This window comes from Micropterus salmoides, unplaced genomic scaffold, assembly GCF_014851395.1.
Source record: "Micropterus salmoides isolate LMB-PRFRI ecotype aquatic unplaced genomic scaffold, ASM1485139v1 Ms_hic_scaffold_3, whole genome shotgun sequence".
Classification (NCBI taxonomy): domain Eukaryota; kingdom Metazoa; phylum Chordata; class Actinopteri; order Centrarchiformes; family Centrarchidae; genus Micropterus; species Micropterus salmoides.
This window is the reverse complement of record NW_024042261.1, coordinates 32,254,321-32,272,907: the sequence shown is the minus strand read 5'-3', so window position 1 is coordinate 32,272,907 and position 18,587 is coordinate 32,254,321. Positions and strand designations below refer to the sequence as shown.

General features: G+C 38.1%; 2 protein-coding genes across 3 annotated transcripts in view; one reads left to right on the top strand and one right to left on the bottom strand.

The window, feature by feature from the left end:
- Positions 1-4,622, bottom strand: part of fndc3a (fibronectin type III domain containing 3A) — a 51,854-nt gene extending 47,232 nt beyond the window's left edge. Inside the window, exons 1-3 of one of the 2 annotated variants that reach the window (XM_038693454.1) lie at positions 4,608-4,622; positions 4,083-4,228; positions 1,205-1,348 (exon numbers count right to left, since the gene is read on the bottom strand). In XM_038693454.1, coding sequence (XP_038549382.1) covers positions 1,205-1,315 — 111 coding nt within the window. In that variant the 5' untranslated portion in view covers positions 1,316-1,348; positions 4,083-4,228; positions 4,608-4,622. Of the gene's footprint in view, positions 1-1,204; positions 1,349-4,082; positions 4,229-4,439; positions 4,575-4,607 lie in introns of those variants that run through there. The other variant, XM_038693455.1, reaches the window with a different exon arrangement.
- Positions 4,623-5,562: 940 nt separating this feature from the next.
- Positions 5,563-17,091, top strand: rcbtb2 (regulator of chromosome condensation (RCC1) and BTB (POZ) domain containing protein 2). Its single transcript, XM_038693457.1, has 12 exons — positions 5,563-5,749; positions 6,971-7,105; positions 7,977-8,127; positions 8,933-9,099; positions 9,191-9,349; positions 9,869-9,976; positions 10,075-10,217; positions 10,504-10,694; positions 13,178-13,304; positions 15,062-15,201; positions 15,315-15,445; positions 15,557-17,091. Exons 2-12 carry the CDS (start codon positions 6,980-6,982, stop codon positions 15,695-15,697), a joined length of 1,584 nt encoding a protein of 527 aa, XP_038549385.1. The 5' UTR covers positions 5,563-5,749; positions 6,971-6,979; the 3' UTR covers positions 15,698-17,091.
- Positions 17,092-18,587: the final 1,496 nt, after the last annotated feature.

The window sequence follows — 18,587 nt, the reverse complement described above, 5'->3', positions numbered from 1 at the left end:
AGTGGAAAATGACAAGACAGCTGGAAAGGCATGTTTATAGGGCAGCACTAATATTAGCAAGTCTTATCTTGACAAACTGCATAAGACTGAGGAAATGACGGAAAAGATATCACAGTGAGTTCCATGTTATCCCCCCGGAAGTCACGGAAGCTTAAGCAAATGGAACTGATGACCATCAAAATGACAGGGAAATCACCCAGGCTTGTCAGGGCCACTGAATCTCACTCTGATAATGACAAGAGACGGTGAGGGATGTCGCTCTATATTCTGAACCCATACAGCAAAGGCTACTATCAGAACCGAGAGCGACATGGTTCATAACGGACAAGCACCTGTTGCCTATGAAACCCATTCCATGAGCAGCAACAGAAAATCTGTTTGTGTTGTTTCAATACCTATCTGAGTAAAGAACTATATCTGCATATTCTGTTTAGCATCTGAAACAACGCACCAAATGCATCAGGTTTCACAATAGGTATATTCATACTGTTTTGTCAATGTGAATGTATCAGAAATGGGTAACGGCAATAACAACATTAAATCGGATTGAGTTTATAACAACACAATAGTGTGTGAAAAAAATCACTATTGTTAAAATGCAACTTACAGTATTAAGTTAAGACAAGAGGTAAATATAAAATACAATTACCTTATATAAAATAACGCCAATTCACACAGTGATTTTTCTCCAGGCATTATATTCATGTCACACACAACCCTGGCTCTAGCATCTGCTGGGCTATATATCAGGCTGAAAACCACATAAGTGTTTCCCTGCTGCGCTGGTCAAACCAAATGCTATGTCACTGCCTTAAGTATTAATACTTCAGTAAGTGCTCAAGTGCTTAAAGTGTGCCTGCAAAAAATTCTCAATTTCACTGATTACGTCCATGAATATAGTTCATTTTAAAGCATCAATATCCCTGGGTTGGCAAATCAGTCCAATGTTATTATCAAATTCATTTTTCTAGCACAAAAAAAGCTATTTGTGATAATGGATTTGCTTTTTCAGCTACATGGAGTCAAACACACAACAGTTCTACTGAAGACTTAAGGCCAACAACAGACAAAATAGGCCAGAGGCACCACATTTAAACTGTAATTACAAGGCAGATTGAGAAAAGTCAATTTGGGCCTAGCAGACTTAATGCAGCAAGTGTGACTAATAGCACAGAGACATGAGGGCACAGAGGTTCGAGTGTACCTGCTGGGGGCCATCCCCATTGACCATGGCTGAGGGTGGTGGTGAGGCCAGGATTGGGAGTTCAGGGCTGAGAAGCTGGCCGGACTCCAGAGGTGGGGTGTGGTCTGCCATGTCTCCCTCATTCACACCACTGAAAAGGTACTCCTGCAACAAAGACACAGCAATCAATGGAAATGCACAAAGTACACCACAACGTTTTGTGGTGTCATCGTCTCTTGTCTTCCAGCCAGTCATTAAACCTGTGCTGAGAATTTACCCAGAGTGTTCACAGGATGTGGCTTCTCTATCCCCCTTCTCTTAAAAGTATGTTTATTAAAAATGTTTTTCTGCAGGTATTCTGTATAATAGAGCATATACTTCAAACATTCTGGGGACTCCTATTTTTCCTACCTTTAAGATTTAAGCAAGTTATGAAAATTGATGTATGAATGTATATTGGACATATAATGGATATTGATCACTATGTAAAATCAAGATCAGAGATGTTGTAAGTGTTTCTTGTTTATTTTACAAACAATAAAACAGAGTGACAAATACTTCAAACGTAAATATTATTTTCACACAACTGTTGTAGGACACACACACCCATTTTATGATAATTTTAAGGCCTATATTTAGTAACTTAAAATAACCTCTAAATTCACAACCATTTCCAGTAAAGCCATAGTGACAAGCTGAATCGCACTGAGTGGGAATTTGACACACACCATAATTAATTTCCTAACACATACATTGTTTTCCACTGCCAGTCATGCACTAGCAGCATTTTCTGGCACTGCCACCCACTTGCTGACTCTGAAAGACATTTTCTGATGGAATCACTGAGCGGCCAGGTTAGGCCAGCTGTTCCATCCAAACTAAACAGGCCTGATCAGAGACCAAAGAGAGGGTTGATCAGATGCATTGTCTTTTACAGGATATAAACATGTCATGTAGATAAAAGTCATTGTAAATTCTGGTTTGTGCCATTCTGGTAGCCCATGTGGTCTATTATATCGGTTTGGTATTTGTCTGTGTTACATTCATTCACAAATCATAAAATCAAATGGCAAGCAGTGAGCTAAGAGAGCTTTTTGAGCTAAGAGAGCTTTTTGAGCTAAAAATAAAACCTTTTCTGAAGTATTCTACTAAAGAGGAAGGATTTATCACTAAACAGTGGCAAATGTTCTCTCTCAATGTGTGTCTTTGTTGAGGTAATAAAAACTGTACTAACAATAAAAAATTGAGATTGAAAAATGGTTACTAGTAGGTTGCTGCACTGAGGACTGACCACTTGAGAAAACTTGCAAAATGATTACATGAAGTCAAAAACACTGCAGAACACCATGAGAGAAATGTAACATGTGTCCTTGAACCTAATTACAATCTAGCGCATGCGCCCCTAAACCTCACAGTGATCTGGCTTATCTGTTAGCTTTAGCCCCTCCCCTTCTTAAGCTTAAACAACAAAGTCAGTTTACAGTGTGATGGTCAATAAACTGGGTTTTAGGGAACTATTGCTACAGCAGAGGATCAACATGAGATTAGCCTAGTATCACTATCAGCATGATGCCAGGCTCCTTCTGTGGTCATTAGGCCTCTGAGTCAACCACTGCAATCACTTGACATATTACTCTATAACACAATACAATATCAGATAGATCTGCGTCCAAATTAAAAATTATTTGCCTAGAACACACTCACAACTGTTACCCAGGGGTCTGTAAAAGGAGAAGTAACAAAGGGGGATCCCTGATCACAGTTAGGCACATCCATTCTTTACATTTTGTCCCTGAAAGCCTACGTTTCACACACTTGATGAAGCCAGAAGTGGTGTTCTATTCTCACACAGGAAATGCAGATTTGACTGCTAATTATAAATTTTCCAAATATGACATAATATTGATTAGGGTGAATGGGTGATTAGCAAAGTTTTTTTTAATGCTCCAGTTATTTAAATACTTGCAGTTACCTGTGGATGCAACAAATAATTAGAAATCACCACAGACTCCTATTAAATATCAGTGAAAAACAACAACTCCAGTCACAGTTGCATTACACCAATACCAATATAGTGTTTCCTGTAGCAGCACAATAAACATTACTTCTATATTGAAATTGTGGTAACAGCTGTTGTTGCCCTGACTGTACATCATATTTGATTGTGGCTAAGAGAGCAGTCAATAAGGACACAACAGCTGTTTTTCAGTTTTGGTGAGATGGGGAAAACACCTTGAAGGGGTAGAATAAAAATGACGCTAAGTCAAGCGAAGACTTCTTCTTGCTCATTAAGTATCAAAATCATGATGATGTGGGGGACAAAAATAAGGCTTCACATGTATAATCATTTGAACATTTTGGTCGACTAAAATGTATCCAGACTTAAACCAACACTAATGTGTCGGTTTTGCTGGAACAGCTGGAGAAATGTTTTCCTATGCTAGCCAGAGTCACACGGTGTAACAGCTGGTTATCCATTTAGTGCATGTATTTGACTTAGCATTACTGTTAGCCACTTAGCTAACTAAATATCTGCTTTACTTTACATTATTGTTACCATGTCTATGGACTATCAAAATGACATGTCACACTATTAATGTCACTCTGCTAATACACAAATCAACGATCAGAGGTAATGTTCTTCATTGCCATGGCTAAGTTAACAAGGTTAGCTGCACCAAGACAACTGTTTACTCTAGCTACAAGTGTGTGTGTATGTGTGTGTGCTTAGCGTTATGTCATAGCTATTCGTTATGTAGCTGCAACATAACATTGTAGCCAGCTAATTAACAAACCTTAGAGTTTAATTCGAGTTGCCTTAGGAGACACAGTTAATAACGTTACATCGTAAGCTGTCAGCACAAGTGAGTTATTACCAATAGCAGCTTACGTTACTCACTCAGTCAGTAGACAGCAGCAGCCTTGACGGACGCGCCGATGCACAGTGATGAATCCAATGCAGCTCTTGCCAAAATGGTTAACGTCAGCGAGCTCCGATGGCCAGCTACTTTCTGCAACACCTGAGACAGACCACTTGCTAGCTACCTAGATAAACAAAAGACAAGGCAAAATGTGACATGCTAGCGTTAGCTACCTAATGCTACCTAGCTACTAGTTAGCAAGATGAAGATGTGTATTTCTCGTAATATGAACGACGATCTTTCGTATTAGCTACACCTAAAACAGATCAAACTAACTTGCGAGCGACAGTAACGATGCTAAGTATCGATAATGTTTGCCAAATCGCCTGTTTTACCGAGATAACTTTACATCCAACCCTGCTCCTTGCGTAAAAGTCAGGAATTTCGCCATCGCTTACAGAGTGTGCGCATGCGTACTACAGCAAATCATGACGAATCCCAAATTCCAAGATAGCTAGAGAAACATTTATTATGTTGTCACATTGTTTTAATGTTGCCAGTACCGTGGACGTGGTCGGTATCCTGTACAGTTATAATGATCGTCATCTGCCTATCTACATTTTCATGATTTTAAGGAAGAACTTAATAAGGTTGACGTGTCTGTGATCGGTTTGTCCACCAAGTCAATTGCAAATATATGTGCGGTGTAGTGAAATCATAGACAGTATGAAACAAGAACTCAGCTGTTGTTTCACTTTGACGTGACCCTGTCAGGTCTTCCTCTGCCGAGCTGTATAAAACGCTGAACCGCAGCCTGCTTCTCATTGAAACAGTACGGTCCACCTTAACAGCATCGTCTATCTATCTATCTAATTTAAGTGTGTGCACATTTACGCATATATATATATAATGTATGTGTGTGTGTGTGTGGAGCTACCATTTGTATGAAAGGTGTGCACGTGAAATTGGAATATGATTTTACCTTCCAATAAAATAAAGCATGTCAAAAAAGGATCTGTAAGGCTTTGGTACAAACAAGTGCAATGTGTCACTAAGACTAGACTATCAATGGCTCCATCTGGTGGATTTACCGGCCTATTTCTGCCACAGTAGTTATGACATTTGAAGTGAAAAGGAGTTGCTCTTCCACAAAACTGATTCAAAAAAAGGTGAACAAAGCTCCATTTCCTGATGATCCCTTGAGAGTCGTGACAGTTGGTTTTTGCACGTGTCTTATCCTCCCTCATAACGTTTGTTTTTGTTGTTTTCTCTGGAGTTTCCAGAAAGAAGAGTCAATAGGGGAATACAGATAGTCATATTAAAATAGAGAAACAGTCAGGAAAGTATAGAGGAACTGTCATGAAAGTATCCACCTGTATAGATGCATCTGGGAAAATAAAAAACATATGTAAAGGATTTTATATTTTTTTGCCAATGCTAAACAGTAGACGCTCCCAGCTCCGACGTTTTGTGAACGCATCATCTAACTACAGGAAGTAAGGTGGTGGTGGTGTGTTGTTTTTTTCAGTAGGTGGTGCAGCGATCAAAGCTAACTACAACAAGATGCAACCACGGCAAGTTATGTGAAGCTAGACCCAGACTATCGAGATGATTATATCAGCAACTTGATTCGCCAAATATGTTGGCTGACAATTTTTCAGTGTTCCGACATCGCGGGCGAAACACTAGCTAGAGCAACAGCAAGGTAACGTCAACAGTTTGAACCATCAGCGGCTCCCTGCAGCAGCGACACTTTACGCTAATTAGATAGGTTTTTGTTAGATAGTTTGATGGTTACGCTACTGCTAATGCGAGACGCTACATCGGCAACTTTTATGATGCTAGCTAGCTTTTAACCTTAACGTTATGTCTTCCAACGCAACGTACCCTGTTTTTGCGATGTTTATTTATACTATCTATGGAATTAGTTCGTTTGAAGTGTTGGACATCTCATAAAAGCGGTGTGTAGGCTAGTAGGGGAGGGGTAGGGTTGACAAGGGCTGGGTTCATGAGTGCATCTTCATGTAATTGCTCACTGTGAAACCATCACTGTAACGTTAACTTAGTTAGGCCAGATAGTACCCTAACTTATGTAAAATAAGCTATTTTAAAGCGTTTTTATCACAAATTTATTTCTTGTGATATACATTTGAGTCTAATTTGCACATCTACTGCTTATAATTCAGTTGACAGTTTCTGCTTAATGTCAGTCATATTAAATATTATTCCCTTTATCTGCCGTTTACCTAGTCTGAAATACACACTCAAGGAGTAGATCTTTTCTATGCAAATATTGATCTTGGAAAAAAGAGTCAAATGGTAAATAATCTTCATTAAGTATTCATTAAATTATGTAAATTAAAAAGAAGAGGCATCCTTGACATATGGTTTGGCCATTGTACTGGCAATGTGTTGACATGACAACCTGGATTCACTCAATTCAGTACAAATTAGCTTTATTGGCTATCACTCATTCTGTCAGTAAATACATGGTAATGGGTTTACTGCAGTCATACATGTTTTTTATATACAGTCTAGTGTTTTAATCTGTCTACATAGCTGGGCTCACTTGCCCACTTGGTGTCTATGCGGGGCACTTTTGAGACATGGAAAACCTTGTGGGTAATTTATCCTCTCAGTTTTTTTTACAGACTCAACACTGTTTACTTTCCAAGTTACAGAGCAGTCTTTTGGTCTGATTTTTTGCAATTCTTTGATAACAATACTATAAGAAGTGAGTATTAACCAGAGCAGGAATGGAAAGGAAATGTGTACATGTGAAATAAGTCTTAAGTTTTGATTCAAGGCAATTTCCCATATTTCCTGAATTTGCACAGTACATTTTATTTTAAGTCTTTTTTAAGTCAAAATCTCTGGAAAATTCATATTCACATCTGTGTATTTGTGTTTTCTCCTCATTTCACAGCTGCATAGTATGCTGGACGTCGGGAAGTGGCCAGTGTTTGCACTCCTTCCTCCTGAGGAACTACGGCTTATCCGGCAAGCATGTGTCTTTGGCAGTGCTGCAAATGAAGCCCTCTATGTCACAGTTAGTGATGAGGTAACACTTAGGCTTTAGGCAAGGGTGCTTTAATCTTCTTGTTTACATTATGAAGTGTTGCAAGACTTGATAGACTCTCCTTTTGTAATATTAGTTTGGTTATTTTCTATTTAGTAGATAGAAAAATGCTGCAGGCTGGTTGATACAAGTTGCAGTTCCAGACACTGGGATAAGCAGATAGAATGAGGCTATCTTTAGCTGTATAGGCCTAATACCTGCACAAGCTCCATTTTTATCCTGTTGAAAGGTGTAGAGCGTGCCTCATCTTACCACCCTTACTCATGTGTTTTATCCCTGTGGGCAAAACAGTTTGTGTTTTGGAGCAGTCACTTGTGGCATAGAAAATGTATTTTGGTGGATTTCACTTGAAATGGTGCCTGCATACACAGTTATTACTGAAGTTTATATTTTTTCATAAAGCCCACAAACATTCTGGGAAAGTATTTCTGAAAAAATAATCTCACATAAGATTACACTTTGATTGTGTAGTTTCATTTGAGTGTCAATAGCACTGAATTAATAATGTAGTCACTTGAAACAAAATTGATTGTCAAAATATCTTGGAAATTGTCAGGGCCATTTTTTTCAGATTTTCTGACATTTGATTAAGAAAATAATAGGTAGATTAACAAAAATGACAATATATTAGTTGCAGGCCTAGTTTTATATTGGTGTAAAAACACAAACCTATTTTTTTCACAGACTAAAAAAAAAACTTCACTCTTGAATTGATTATATTTATTCTCCTCACAGTATGTTATCTCACCAAATATTTTGTGTTTGTATTAGTAAACATTAGAGTGTCGCATTTACTTATCATTTACTGTATTAATATCAGCACCATTTCATCAATGATGTTTGGGCTTTCCAGGTCTTTGCTCTGGGCACCAACTGCAGCGGCTGTTTAGGGCTCGGAGACCTTCAAAGCACTATTGAGCCACGCAGGATTGATGTCTTGTGTGGAAAGAAGATTGTGTCCCTAAGCTATGGAACAGGACCGCATGTGGTTATAGCCACTGCAGGTAATCCAGTTCAGAAAACTTTTATTTGTCCCAGAGGCAAAATTTCCTCAGAAGGCACAGGAATGACATCAACAACAAATACATGCATATGAATCTGGTTTTATGATGATGCTGGGTCATTGCTGTCTGTACGCTATAAAAAAATCACTTAATTAAAAACAAAACAGTGCAAAAGAGCCTAATAACTTGTATTCAGATGGTTATGATCTATATGCACTAAAAGTTATGTCAATTAATAAGGCTTTCAGCCATTTGGACTATTTCAAGTGACATGTTTGTATGCTGATATTTAACAGTTCACTGTGTTTTAGTACAAAAGTGGCCATGTTATTTGTGGATAAACTAGTCCCATAATGTTGCATCAAACAGTAGATAATTATTGTAACCTTATTGGTCTAATCGGTGCTTGATCAAAGAAAATAAGAGTTAAATTCACATGCACAATGTTATTGTAACATAAGTGAAAAATAAGCATTTTGTTTCCCAACCAATCTGACTTCAGAATATAGTTTGCTTTACTCCAGTTAGTGGTACAAAACTTTAACAGCATCAGGAAACATTAAAAATTGATTTACTTGTTGTCAGTTATTGTATTACAAAAGCTGTCAATTCAGTGATTGCAATTTTTAATTTTATGTTTAGATTTTTGGTAATGGGGATGGTATTTTGTTCACATCTGGATCACAGATTGTGCCTTTTATCCAGATGTCTTTACTAAATCATGTGAAGTCAACTGCTTCTTATCTATTAATAAAATATTAACCACTGAGACAACATGAATGAAAGTTTGCTGGCTGCTGTGTAGATGGAGAAGTGTTTGCTTGGGGACACAATGGCTACAGCCAGCTGGGCAATGGGACCACCAACCACGGACTGACCCCTGCCCTGGTGTCCACCAACCTCCTTAACAAGAGAGTGACAGAGGTGGCCTGTGGCTCCCACCACACTATTGCCCTCACAACTGATGGAGAGGTAACTTATCATCAGTTGTGTCCTTTCTTGAGTTTCTTTCTGCTTAATCTGTTTATATATTTTGACAGTGAACATTTATCTCTCTGTTTAGGTGTATGCATGGGGTTATAACAACTCAGGCCAAGTAGGTTCAGGGTCTACTGCCAACCAGCCTACGCCGCGCCGGGTCAGCAGCTGCCTGCAGAACAAAGTTGTGGTTAACATAGCCTGTGGTCAGCTCTGCTCTATGGCTGTACTAGACAATGGAGAGGTAATGGATCACATCAATCTGCTGATGTTTAGCATGGATAAGTGAAACAGTGCACTCAGTAGGTAAATGTTTTGTCAGTAGCTCTTAATTCTTTTTAAGAGGCCTGGCTAATGCAAATGAGTATCGTACCTAAGCATGAGATGTTAATGAATTAAATAGTATTTACATTATAGACATATAGATTCTTCAGAAGGGACAGATCATTTGAAATACTTTATTTTTTTAATTTAATGTCCCCTGCATTCAAAGTTTTCTGTTTTCTCCACCAAGAAGGCAGTGCAGTTTGCAGTAGATGAGTTTCTTGCAATGGAGACATTTCAGAATATGCATATAACCGCTAAAAGAAAGTAAAGAAAAAATAAAAATAAAAAATGCAAATGAGCTGCTGATTTTTCGTACTTTTGCAGTATTTATAATATATCGATAAAAGCTAATTAAAGCTACAGATATTTAGCCCTAAACATGCAGAATAGAACTGATATAGTGTGTGCATAGTCTGAATTTGTCTCCTATTTATAGATCTATGGTTGGGGCTACAATTGCAATGGACAGCTAGGTTTGGGCAATAATGGAAATCAGCAGACCCCATGCAGGATTGCTGCTCTCCAAGGTGTCAGCATTGTCCAGGTAAGAGCATAGAGAGAGATCAATCTCCTCAATCTCTGTTTTTGATTATTTACTTGAGTTGATATTCAGCTTAATTAAACTCTTCCTTCCATATACAGGTTGCTTGTGGCTATGCACATACATTGGCACTTACAGATGAGGGGTTTGTTTACGCCTGGGGAGCCAACTCGTATGGGCAGTTGGGAACAGGCAATAAGAGTAACCAAGCTCTCCCCACTCTAATAAACACAGACAAGGAGAGGTTAGTACTTTGTTTTTACCCTGGCCTCAATTAGCAGCAACACCTCTCTGCCACCACGTCACTGAGGGCGGCATGATAAGATCCTGGGCAATACATTTTTTAGTAGCTAAATGCCTCAAAGGCACATATGGTATAACATCATAGAGTAAATAAGAACTTCGATATTAAAGTAGTATTTCTCACAGTGGAATCAGCTTCTATCATATCTTTATATTTTAACATACATTCTGCATAAGAAGGCTATATTAGCAATGCTTTAAAGTTTGAATTTTGTTATTGTCACTAGGATGGTGGAGGTGGCTGCATGTCACACCAGCCACACATCAGCTGCCAAGACCCAGAGTGGGCAGATTCTGATGTGGGGTCAATGTCGAGGTCAAGCTGTAGCCAGCCCCCACCTCACCCATTTCAGCAGCACAGACGATGTGTTTGCATGCTTCGCCACACCAGCAGTCACGTGGCACCTCCTCTCAGTAGGTAAGAGTGTTGTAATGTATAGAATAAGATTTTTTTTAAACTGAACCAAAGCCCTAGAACTCAGACATCCTTTAATTATAAAGGAAGTTATAGTGAACTGTTGGACATTGTCCCATTTACCCTGAACTAATCGAAGATAATCATACCATGAGGTGGGCGCGTGTGTTGTTGGTACAAATTCCTGGAAGTGGTCTAAGAAAGAAAACAGGAAACTGTTTCCTGTCCACGTCAAACAATCGTATGTTTACCGATTTTACCATTTTAAGTCAACTCAAATTTAGGAGCATAAATATGTCACTTTGAGATCTACATTTTTCATTTATACTCCTTTCAAATCATAAGTGCTCCCATAAGTGCAGTCTGTTTCTGTATGTTATTACCTGTTCAGCTCTAGTGCTGGAGGAACAAATAGTGAGTCCAATTAAATGTGATACCCTAGAGTTGCCTTTTTATAAAGTGTACTAGAGAGAGTCATATCTGTAAGGCCAAAAGGCATCATTTTTAATTGTTTGTTTTTTGTGATTGATATTTTATTGAATTTTAGAAAGACGTAGGAATGTACACAAACATTAAAACAAGGAGAAAAGAACATTGTGTACATATACAATTTAAAATAGAGGGCTAAGAAATTAACTGGTAAAAAGAAAAATTAAAATACAAATAAAATAATGGTGGATTGTTTAAGTGTGTGTGTGTGTGTGTGTGTGTACACATACATGGAATGGGGCTAAGCCTTGGGTTTGTCTATAAGGGCCGTTCAATACAGTGAAGAAATATTTACTATTTCAAATAATACCGTTCTATCCTGCCCAGCAGAGAGAACGATGCCCTAGCAAGCCGATTATGCCTGTTTGTGATTGGGGTACAAGGGAAGATCAGGGCATGCTGAGCCACAGGGTTGCCTACTGTGCCAAGTGTCATAGACAGAAGGCATAGTGTTACAGAAGTAGGTTTGGTATACCTAAGACCTCTAATCCACCCCATTTTGAAGTTTTTGAAGGCACCCTAGCTTGTTTACCATTCCAGATAAAAAGGCCACACCTGTGGGAATACTTCACCAATTGTCACCAGCATTGATTGCAAGATGTGTTTGAACTTTGGGACTAAATTGATCTTTAGTACATTAGCCTTTGCCCGTAGAAAGTGATGAATGGGTGCCCATCTCTCTAGTCTAGTTTCTCAAGTAAGGTTTCTATATTAACTTTTATGATGATTGATAGGACCGCAAGATACCCAATACCCTGATCCGTCCACCTAAAGGTGCCTGGTGGGAATAATTTTTTGGAAGAGTATGTGGTTAGGGTGAGGGCCTCACGATTAGACCAATTTATGTTGGATCCCAAGAATCTAGAAAAGAATTTGATAGTGGATAACAACCCAGGAATGGAAGTCTCAGGACTTCTTATAAAGGTCAATATATCATCTGCATAAAGCATCTCCTTACGCATCATGCTTTAGGATCCAGGTGAATGGCGGCAGCTTACTTTTCTAGAACAAGAAGCAAAAATGGCGGGGTACCCCTAGTTGGGTACCATGAAACAGCTATGGGGAATGAGTCCATTAGCCTTATCAGTTTGAGAAAAGCGCTGTTGAGCCCTGAACAACTAAAATTCAACTCTGGGACAATGAAAAGTTGTATTTATATTTCAGAGGATAAAGTTTGCGGAGATTATCATCAGCCATTTTAGTTTTTCTCGGCCACGTTCGTTTTTTTTTCCAAGGTTAACAAGATCTGCTACCTTGTCTTTCTTTTTCTGGAAGGCATAATAAATCCCCTAAGAAAGGCATTCAGTGCTTCCCAGGCTATCCCTGGGAAGGAGCCAAAGGGATATTGGTGTCCATGAATATTGTTATCTGTTCTTATAATAAAAAATTTCATCCTGTAATAAACTGGAATTTAACCGCCATCTTCGTGATTTTTGCCAAACAGCAGCATAAGAAAAGTCCCTCTGCATGATCTGATACTAAAATAGAACTTATGTCACATGAGGCTGAGTGTGACAGGAGAGAATTGAATATCAAGAAATAATCTGTCCTAGACATGATCCCATAGACACAATATAGACCCTGTGTTTTTTGGGGTTGCTACGATCTAAAACATTGTCAACTACCTGATTAAAGACCCCTTCTAGGGCAGTATGTTAGTTGTGCGCATTTTCAGCTTCTCCTGTTTTACATTCTAACATAGCAAAGAAAGCGAGATCATCTACATTGGGGACATATATGTTATCAAGTATCATAGGGTGGCCTTGGATTTTGGTTTCAATAATAACCATGCTCCCATATAATTTTTAAGTGTATTTTATGGGATTTTAATAAAATAATGTTTGTGTACCCTGTACATAGGTGTGCTCTCAATACAGACTGTAAAATAGGCCTAACATATCATTTAGCACATTTAGACAGGTGTCATTTCCCAGAAAAAATGTGTTAGTTATTCCTTCTTTAAAAAAACAACATAATTTTCTTTTCTTTTTTGCCAGATGCCGATGACTACCTGACTGTTGCCCAGTCTTTGAAGAAGGAGTTTGACAGCCCAGAGATTTCAGACCTGAAGTTCTTGGTTGATGGGAAGTGTATCCATGTTCACAAAGCCCTGCTGAAAATCAGGTACAGACAACGAGGAAGGTTAAAAAAGTGAAAATGTGCTAGTGCTACTTGGTTGTTAGGATTATTTCGCAAAAAATCACAAATCTTTAGTTAAATAATTTGATGATTATTCTCGCCTTTTTAGTTTGTCATATTCTTCATATTATCAATATATCATCAATATAGTGTCCTTGAAAATTAAATAGTAGTCTAGAAAAGCTAACCAAAACAAGAGTTCCCATACAGTCACATGACACTTTGAGTAGCAGGTGTGTGTTTCTTGTGAGCTGTATGATGTGTGGATTACTGTGGTACCTGAACCAAATTATGAATTACTTTTATATTGTTTTATATTTTATTTTATTTTTATATATAGTATATATATATATAGTCTCCAGGTTTTCCTCTCTGATGTTAGGCCATTGCACTTTGTTTTATGATGTGATTTTTCTTTCTTCCTCCCCAGACCAGCCTGCTTCTCCGTCCTGACTTTCACTTTGGTCACATGAGTGTATTTTTCACATTCAGAGGTTGTGTTTGGTCATGAGTAATGAAGGCGTTTGGTACACCACATTGGGTTTTTCAGGGAAACAGAAACTCACTTTGTTTATTATAGAAACAAAAATCAAGACAAACAAATAATTTTGTTAATTGTGCAGCCATCATGACAGCAAACACATTGAGCCATCTTTCTGTAATAATGAATATATAGTACCTACTTAAAGCTGTGTTGCCTATATTTAAACTCCATCTGATATATGATATACTGTGTTTCCTCTTCTTTCCTGTTAATGTCATGGGGAAGCAAAGACAGACCTATTGTTTCCTGCTTTTCTTTTTATAACCACACTTAGACACACAGTATCTGCATTCCAGTCCCTTGCTCTTTTGCACCGTCAGTAGGAAGGAGCCAGACTGTCTGCGACGTCAAGCTTAGTGCACACGCTCACACGAATAACAGCGCAAAACGCCTGCTTTGGCAAAATCACATGCAAATTATATGTTTGAGATGAACTTAGTTGTTTTTTCAACCGTGTCCTGAGAAGAAATGAAAGAGAAGCAGTTTTTGAGTTAGTAGAGATTAGCAGTGAGAGAAATTTAAAGCAAACAAAATAAAATGGTAATCACTATTTAAATGCAAGGGCCATGAGAAACTAATGTGGAAAAATACTGTGGCCTATAGTTGTTGGCAAAGTGCCTCTCCTTTGCCTTTGCATTATGAGATTAAGAGTGAATCTTAAGTTAAACCACAAGAAAACAATGTATATATATATAATTTTCTCTTTGACACTAAATAACAGTAACAACTACAGTATATTAAAAAAAAAGTTATAGCTGTTTCAATATACTTCAGGGTTATACACTCTTGGTGGAAATAGTGGGGTGGTGAGATTCAGATAAAACTGGGGGGAAAGAAAATGTGATTTAGTGAACACTAATTATTACACACAAAGTGAGTTAAAACATCTAAACATACTTATGACAAACTTTCCATCCAGTATGAAATTTAATTAGCAGAATCGTGAAACTTGCTCGAATTGTGTGATTGCACTGCATTACCTTAATATGATAATATGACTTTTGACAAGAAATTAAGACAAACCTTGGTTTCTGTTCTTGGAGAGTAGAATATTGTTTTTGGATCATTACAGCATGATTTGCAAAAAAGCAGTAGTGTACATATAACTTGTTATAGATTAGCTAACACATGCTCAGTCACCGGTGTTATCTTTTTACCATGTCACGCGAGGAGTCGTCTTCTTTTCTTCCCTCTCCAGGTGTGAGCATTTTCGTGCACTCTTGAATGAAACGGATGAGGATGCCATAGAAATTCACCAGTTCTCATACCTGGTGTACCGAGCCTTTCTAGAGTACCTCTACACAGACACTATTAACCTGCCACCAGAGGATGCTATTGGTAAGCCTATGAGTGGACCACAGTCCTTTACACACTGAGAGCACCAGAAAATGTTGAGACAAGTCGGTGCAGTCCAGAGCACACTCGCCTATGTGTTGTTCTTATGTGTGCAGGGTTGCTAGACTTGGCTACGTACTACCAAGAGACGAGGCTGAAGCGGTTGTGCCAGGAGACGATCAAGAGAGGTATTTCTGAGGAGAACGCCATCACTCTGCTCTCTGCTGCTGTCAAGTATGAGGCGCGGGTAAGCTTATAGCCCCTGACACACAGTCAAACACCATGGTGGTGGGGACCTTCTCAGTCGCTAGCCAGTTGTACTCCTCAGCACTGACCAGACAGCCCTCTTCATTTTTAGGACCTGGAGGAGTTCTGCTTCAAGTTTTGCGTCAACCACCTAACAGCTGTCACGCAGACCCAGGCCTTTGCAGACATGGACCACGACCTGCTCAAGAACTTCATTAGTAAAGCCAGCCGCTATGGAGCCTTCAAAAACTGACTAGGGTTCCCTTGTAGTGATGGGTTCAACACGATGACGTTTAAGCTCACTAAGCTCCTGAGAGTCGACCCTAGACCAAAGTAAACATCAGGCTGATGAGTACTCCATAGCCCTGTTGCTGGGGATGTTAACACTGGAGAGGAAAATGGTTTAAGGTTCCACCCTCTAACTGATGCTTCTGTGTTACTGCCGTCAACCTAGGCCAAACACAGTGGTTGCTTGGGGAATAAATATTTGGTTACATTACTCAGTCACAAGCAGACTAGAATAGAAAGAAGTGCCACGGTGGTCTTCTTTCTGTTTTCCTCGTGTTACTGACAATATGCTTGGCTAATTTGGTGTCTTGATTTGTAAGCTAGTCAAGAGACGGATGTGTTGCAGGAACTTGCCTCACAGTAACAACTAGCTCAGACAGGTTGCCTGAAAATGCTGTAAACTAAACATAATTCATAACAACATAGGTGTGAGGTAAAAGTATTTTTTCATCACTCTGCCCTTTATCAGTTAGTAAAACAAATTATAAACGTGCGTATTATACTGTAGTACATTATGTCTGATCAGTAGTGACAAGAAGTGATCAACAAAAATATAAGTCAGCCATGAATTAACCTTTCACATTGTGCTGCTTTTCGTTGAAGCCTTGATACTCAAACTTTCTGGATTGAGAAATAGTATTTAATAAGGAAAAACATACAAGTTCTATTTAAGAAAACTGCAACTTGTGTTTTACACCAAATTTTCTGAACAATTATAGTTTATAGTGGTCATATCTGTTCTCTTACAAAAGTCCATGTTAAATTTTGCCACATGTTTTATATGACAGTTATTCACCTTTACCATCAAAATGTATCATTACTGTTTGATGTTTGACTACCATTTGCACTGTTTTGCTGTAGACAATTACGGTGGCCACAATCCAGAGCCTGATAGAAAAAGGTGGTAGCCTGTTGGTGATCTTACACTTTAAGTGCAGCTGATTTTACAGTTGTCTTTCATTGAAATTTGGTATGTTTACAAAAATATGGTTGCTTATTGTTTTTGAAATTGTAAATATGTTGGCAGCAAACGCCTGCTTCTTTTTACAAGACTTTCTTTATATCTCTCCCCTAGTAGCACCTTGTGGTAATAAAATAGTGCTGGCTTAGAGTAATTGCCAACGGACTGTTGAATATAGCCCAAGTTTCATATAGGATCACAAGGTCTTTAAATGTAGTTAGCAGATAATTCCATATTAAAATCTAAAAACCTAAATGGAACGTAACAAAATACTTTCACAAGCCATTTGAATTTTATGGAACATTTTGATAATGCCTGTGTTCTCATTTTTGTATGGAAAATGTTGTAAGCTGTAACATTTGATAATCAAAAATTTATTAAAATTAATAACTACATAATTTGATGTATTTGTTATTGATGTAATTGGTGGTCTGTTATGGAATAATTAACAGCCTTGACATACATGTATACACAATGTAAAATGGTGAAGAACATATTCAGCACTAATAACACTGTGACTGGTGGAGCAGTACTTTGAAATCTTTTCATATATTTCTGTGCTGAAAGCCTGCCGAGTACATTTGGCAGATTGAGGTTTTCACACCTGCATCTTACCTTACACTTACTATCACATGCAACTAAACACTTCTCTGCATTCTGCATGTTACAGTTCTTCGAACTCGGGTGTACATTTCCTTTGAAAATAAGTTTATTAAGTAATGTGCTGCTCAGTGAAATGCAATCAATTTAAACTTGTAGACATGTAATACTTTGTACACAACTTGTAATATTGCTACTGTGTAATTTATATGGGAAGTGGAGGCAATGATTTTAAAGCGTAGGATGTAAGACACTGACTCATGAGATTTAACAGATATATTTCTTTTAGAAGTATTCCCTACAAGAGGATATTATTCTACATGTATGCCTCTTGATTTCAAGTGCAACTTTACAGTGTCCAGTCAGAATAACTATACAATATGGTAATCCAGAATCAGAAGGAGCTTTATTGCCAAGTAGTGTTTTACACATACAAGGAATTTGCTGTGGTGATAAGGTGCTACACGTAGACAAACATACAGTCAACATAAATAAACGTAGAAATATATAAATATGGAATGGAAGAACAACGTTGCAGATATATACACGTGCATTATTCTGGGTCTGTGCTGTGCAGAAGTAACGCAACGGAAGAGGATATTGTGTACATATAAATATATATATACTGACAACATAAAAATATACAACAACAAAGATCGTGCGACGTGCCAGATCTGTAATATGTTAATAATATGTAAATAATATGTTAGTTACGTATCTCATTGCACTTTTCATATACAACCGATTTAGAGAGTACTTTATAATATTATTTACAGAGACCCAACAATTCCCTCCATGAGCAAGCACTGCATGGGCAAGAAAATAAGCAAAACCCTCAAGCAGCCACAGGTTGATGCTTGTGTCTGATAAGTGTAAACCACACTCAAAATGAAATGTAAATCAAATTAAGATTATCACACAAGGCTTTCTTTCTGATGCCAGTAGGTAGTGTCATGTCCAAAACCTGTGTCATGTCAAAAAAAATCAACATTTGCGACTTGGGTCCAACGAAAGCTCACAAGGTTTGTAAAATATCTTCATCAAGGCCTTAACACTTTTCTCGCCAAATCTGACATTTATCTGGTCAACTTGCTTGGAGGAGTACATCAAAGTATAAATTGTGTAATTTCCTATTGGCAGTAGGCAGTAGATCATTCAAAAATACGATTAATTGGGGAGGAAGAGAATACAAATTCCTTCAGTTTCAATAGTGGCCTCACAGCTGTTGATGCTTGGGCCCTAATGAAACATTATAAGCTTCACAGTATATACTGTATGTTTGGGTATATTGTGA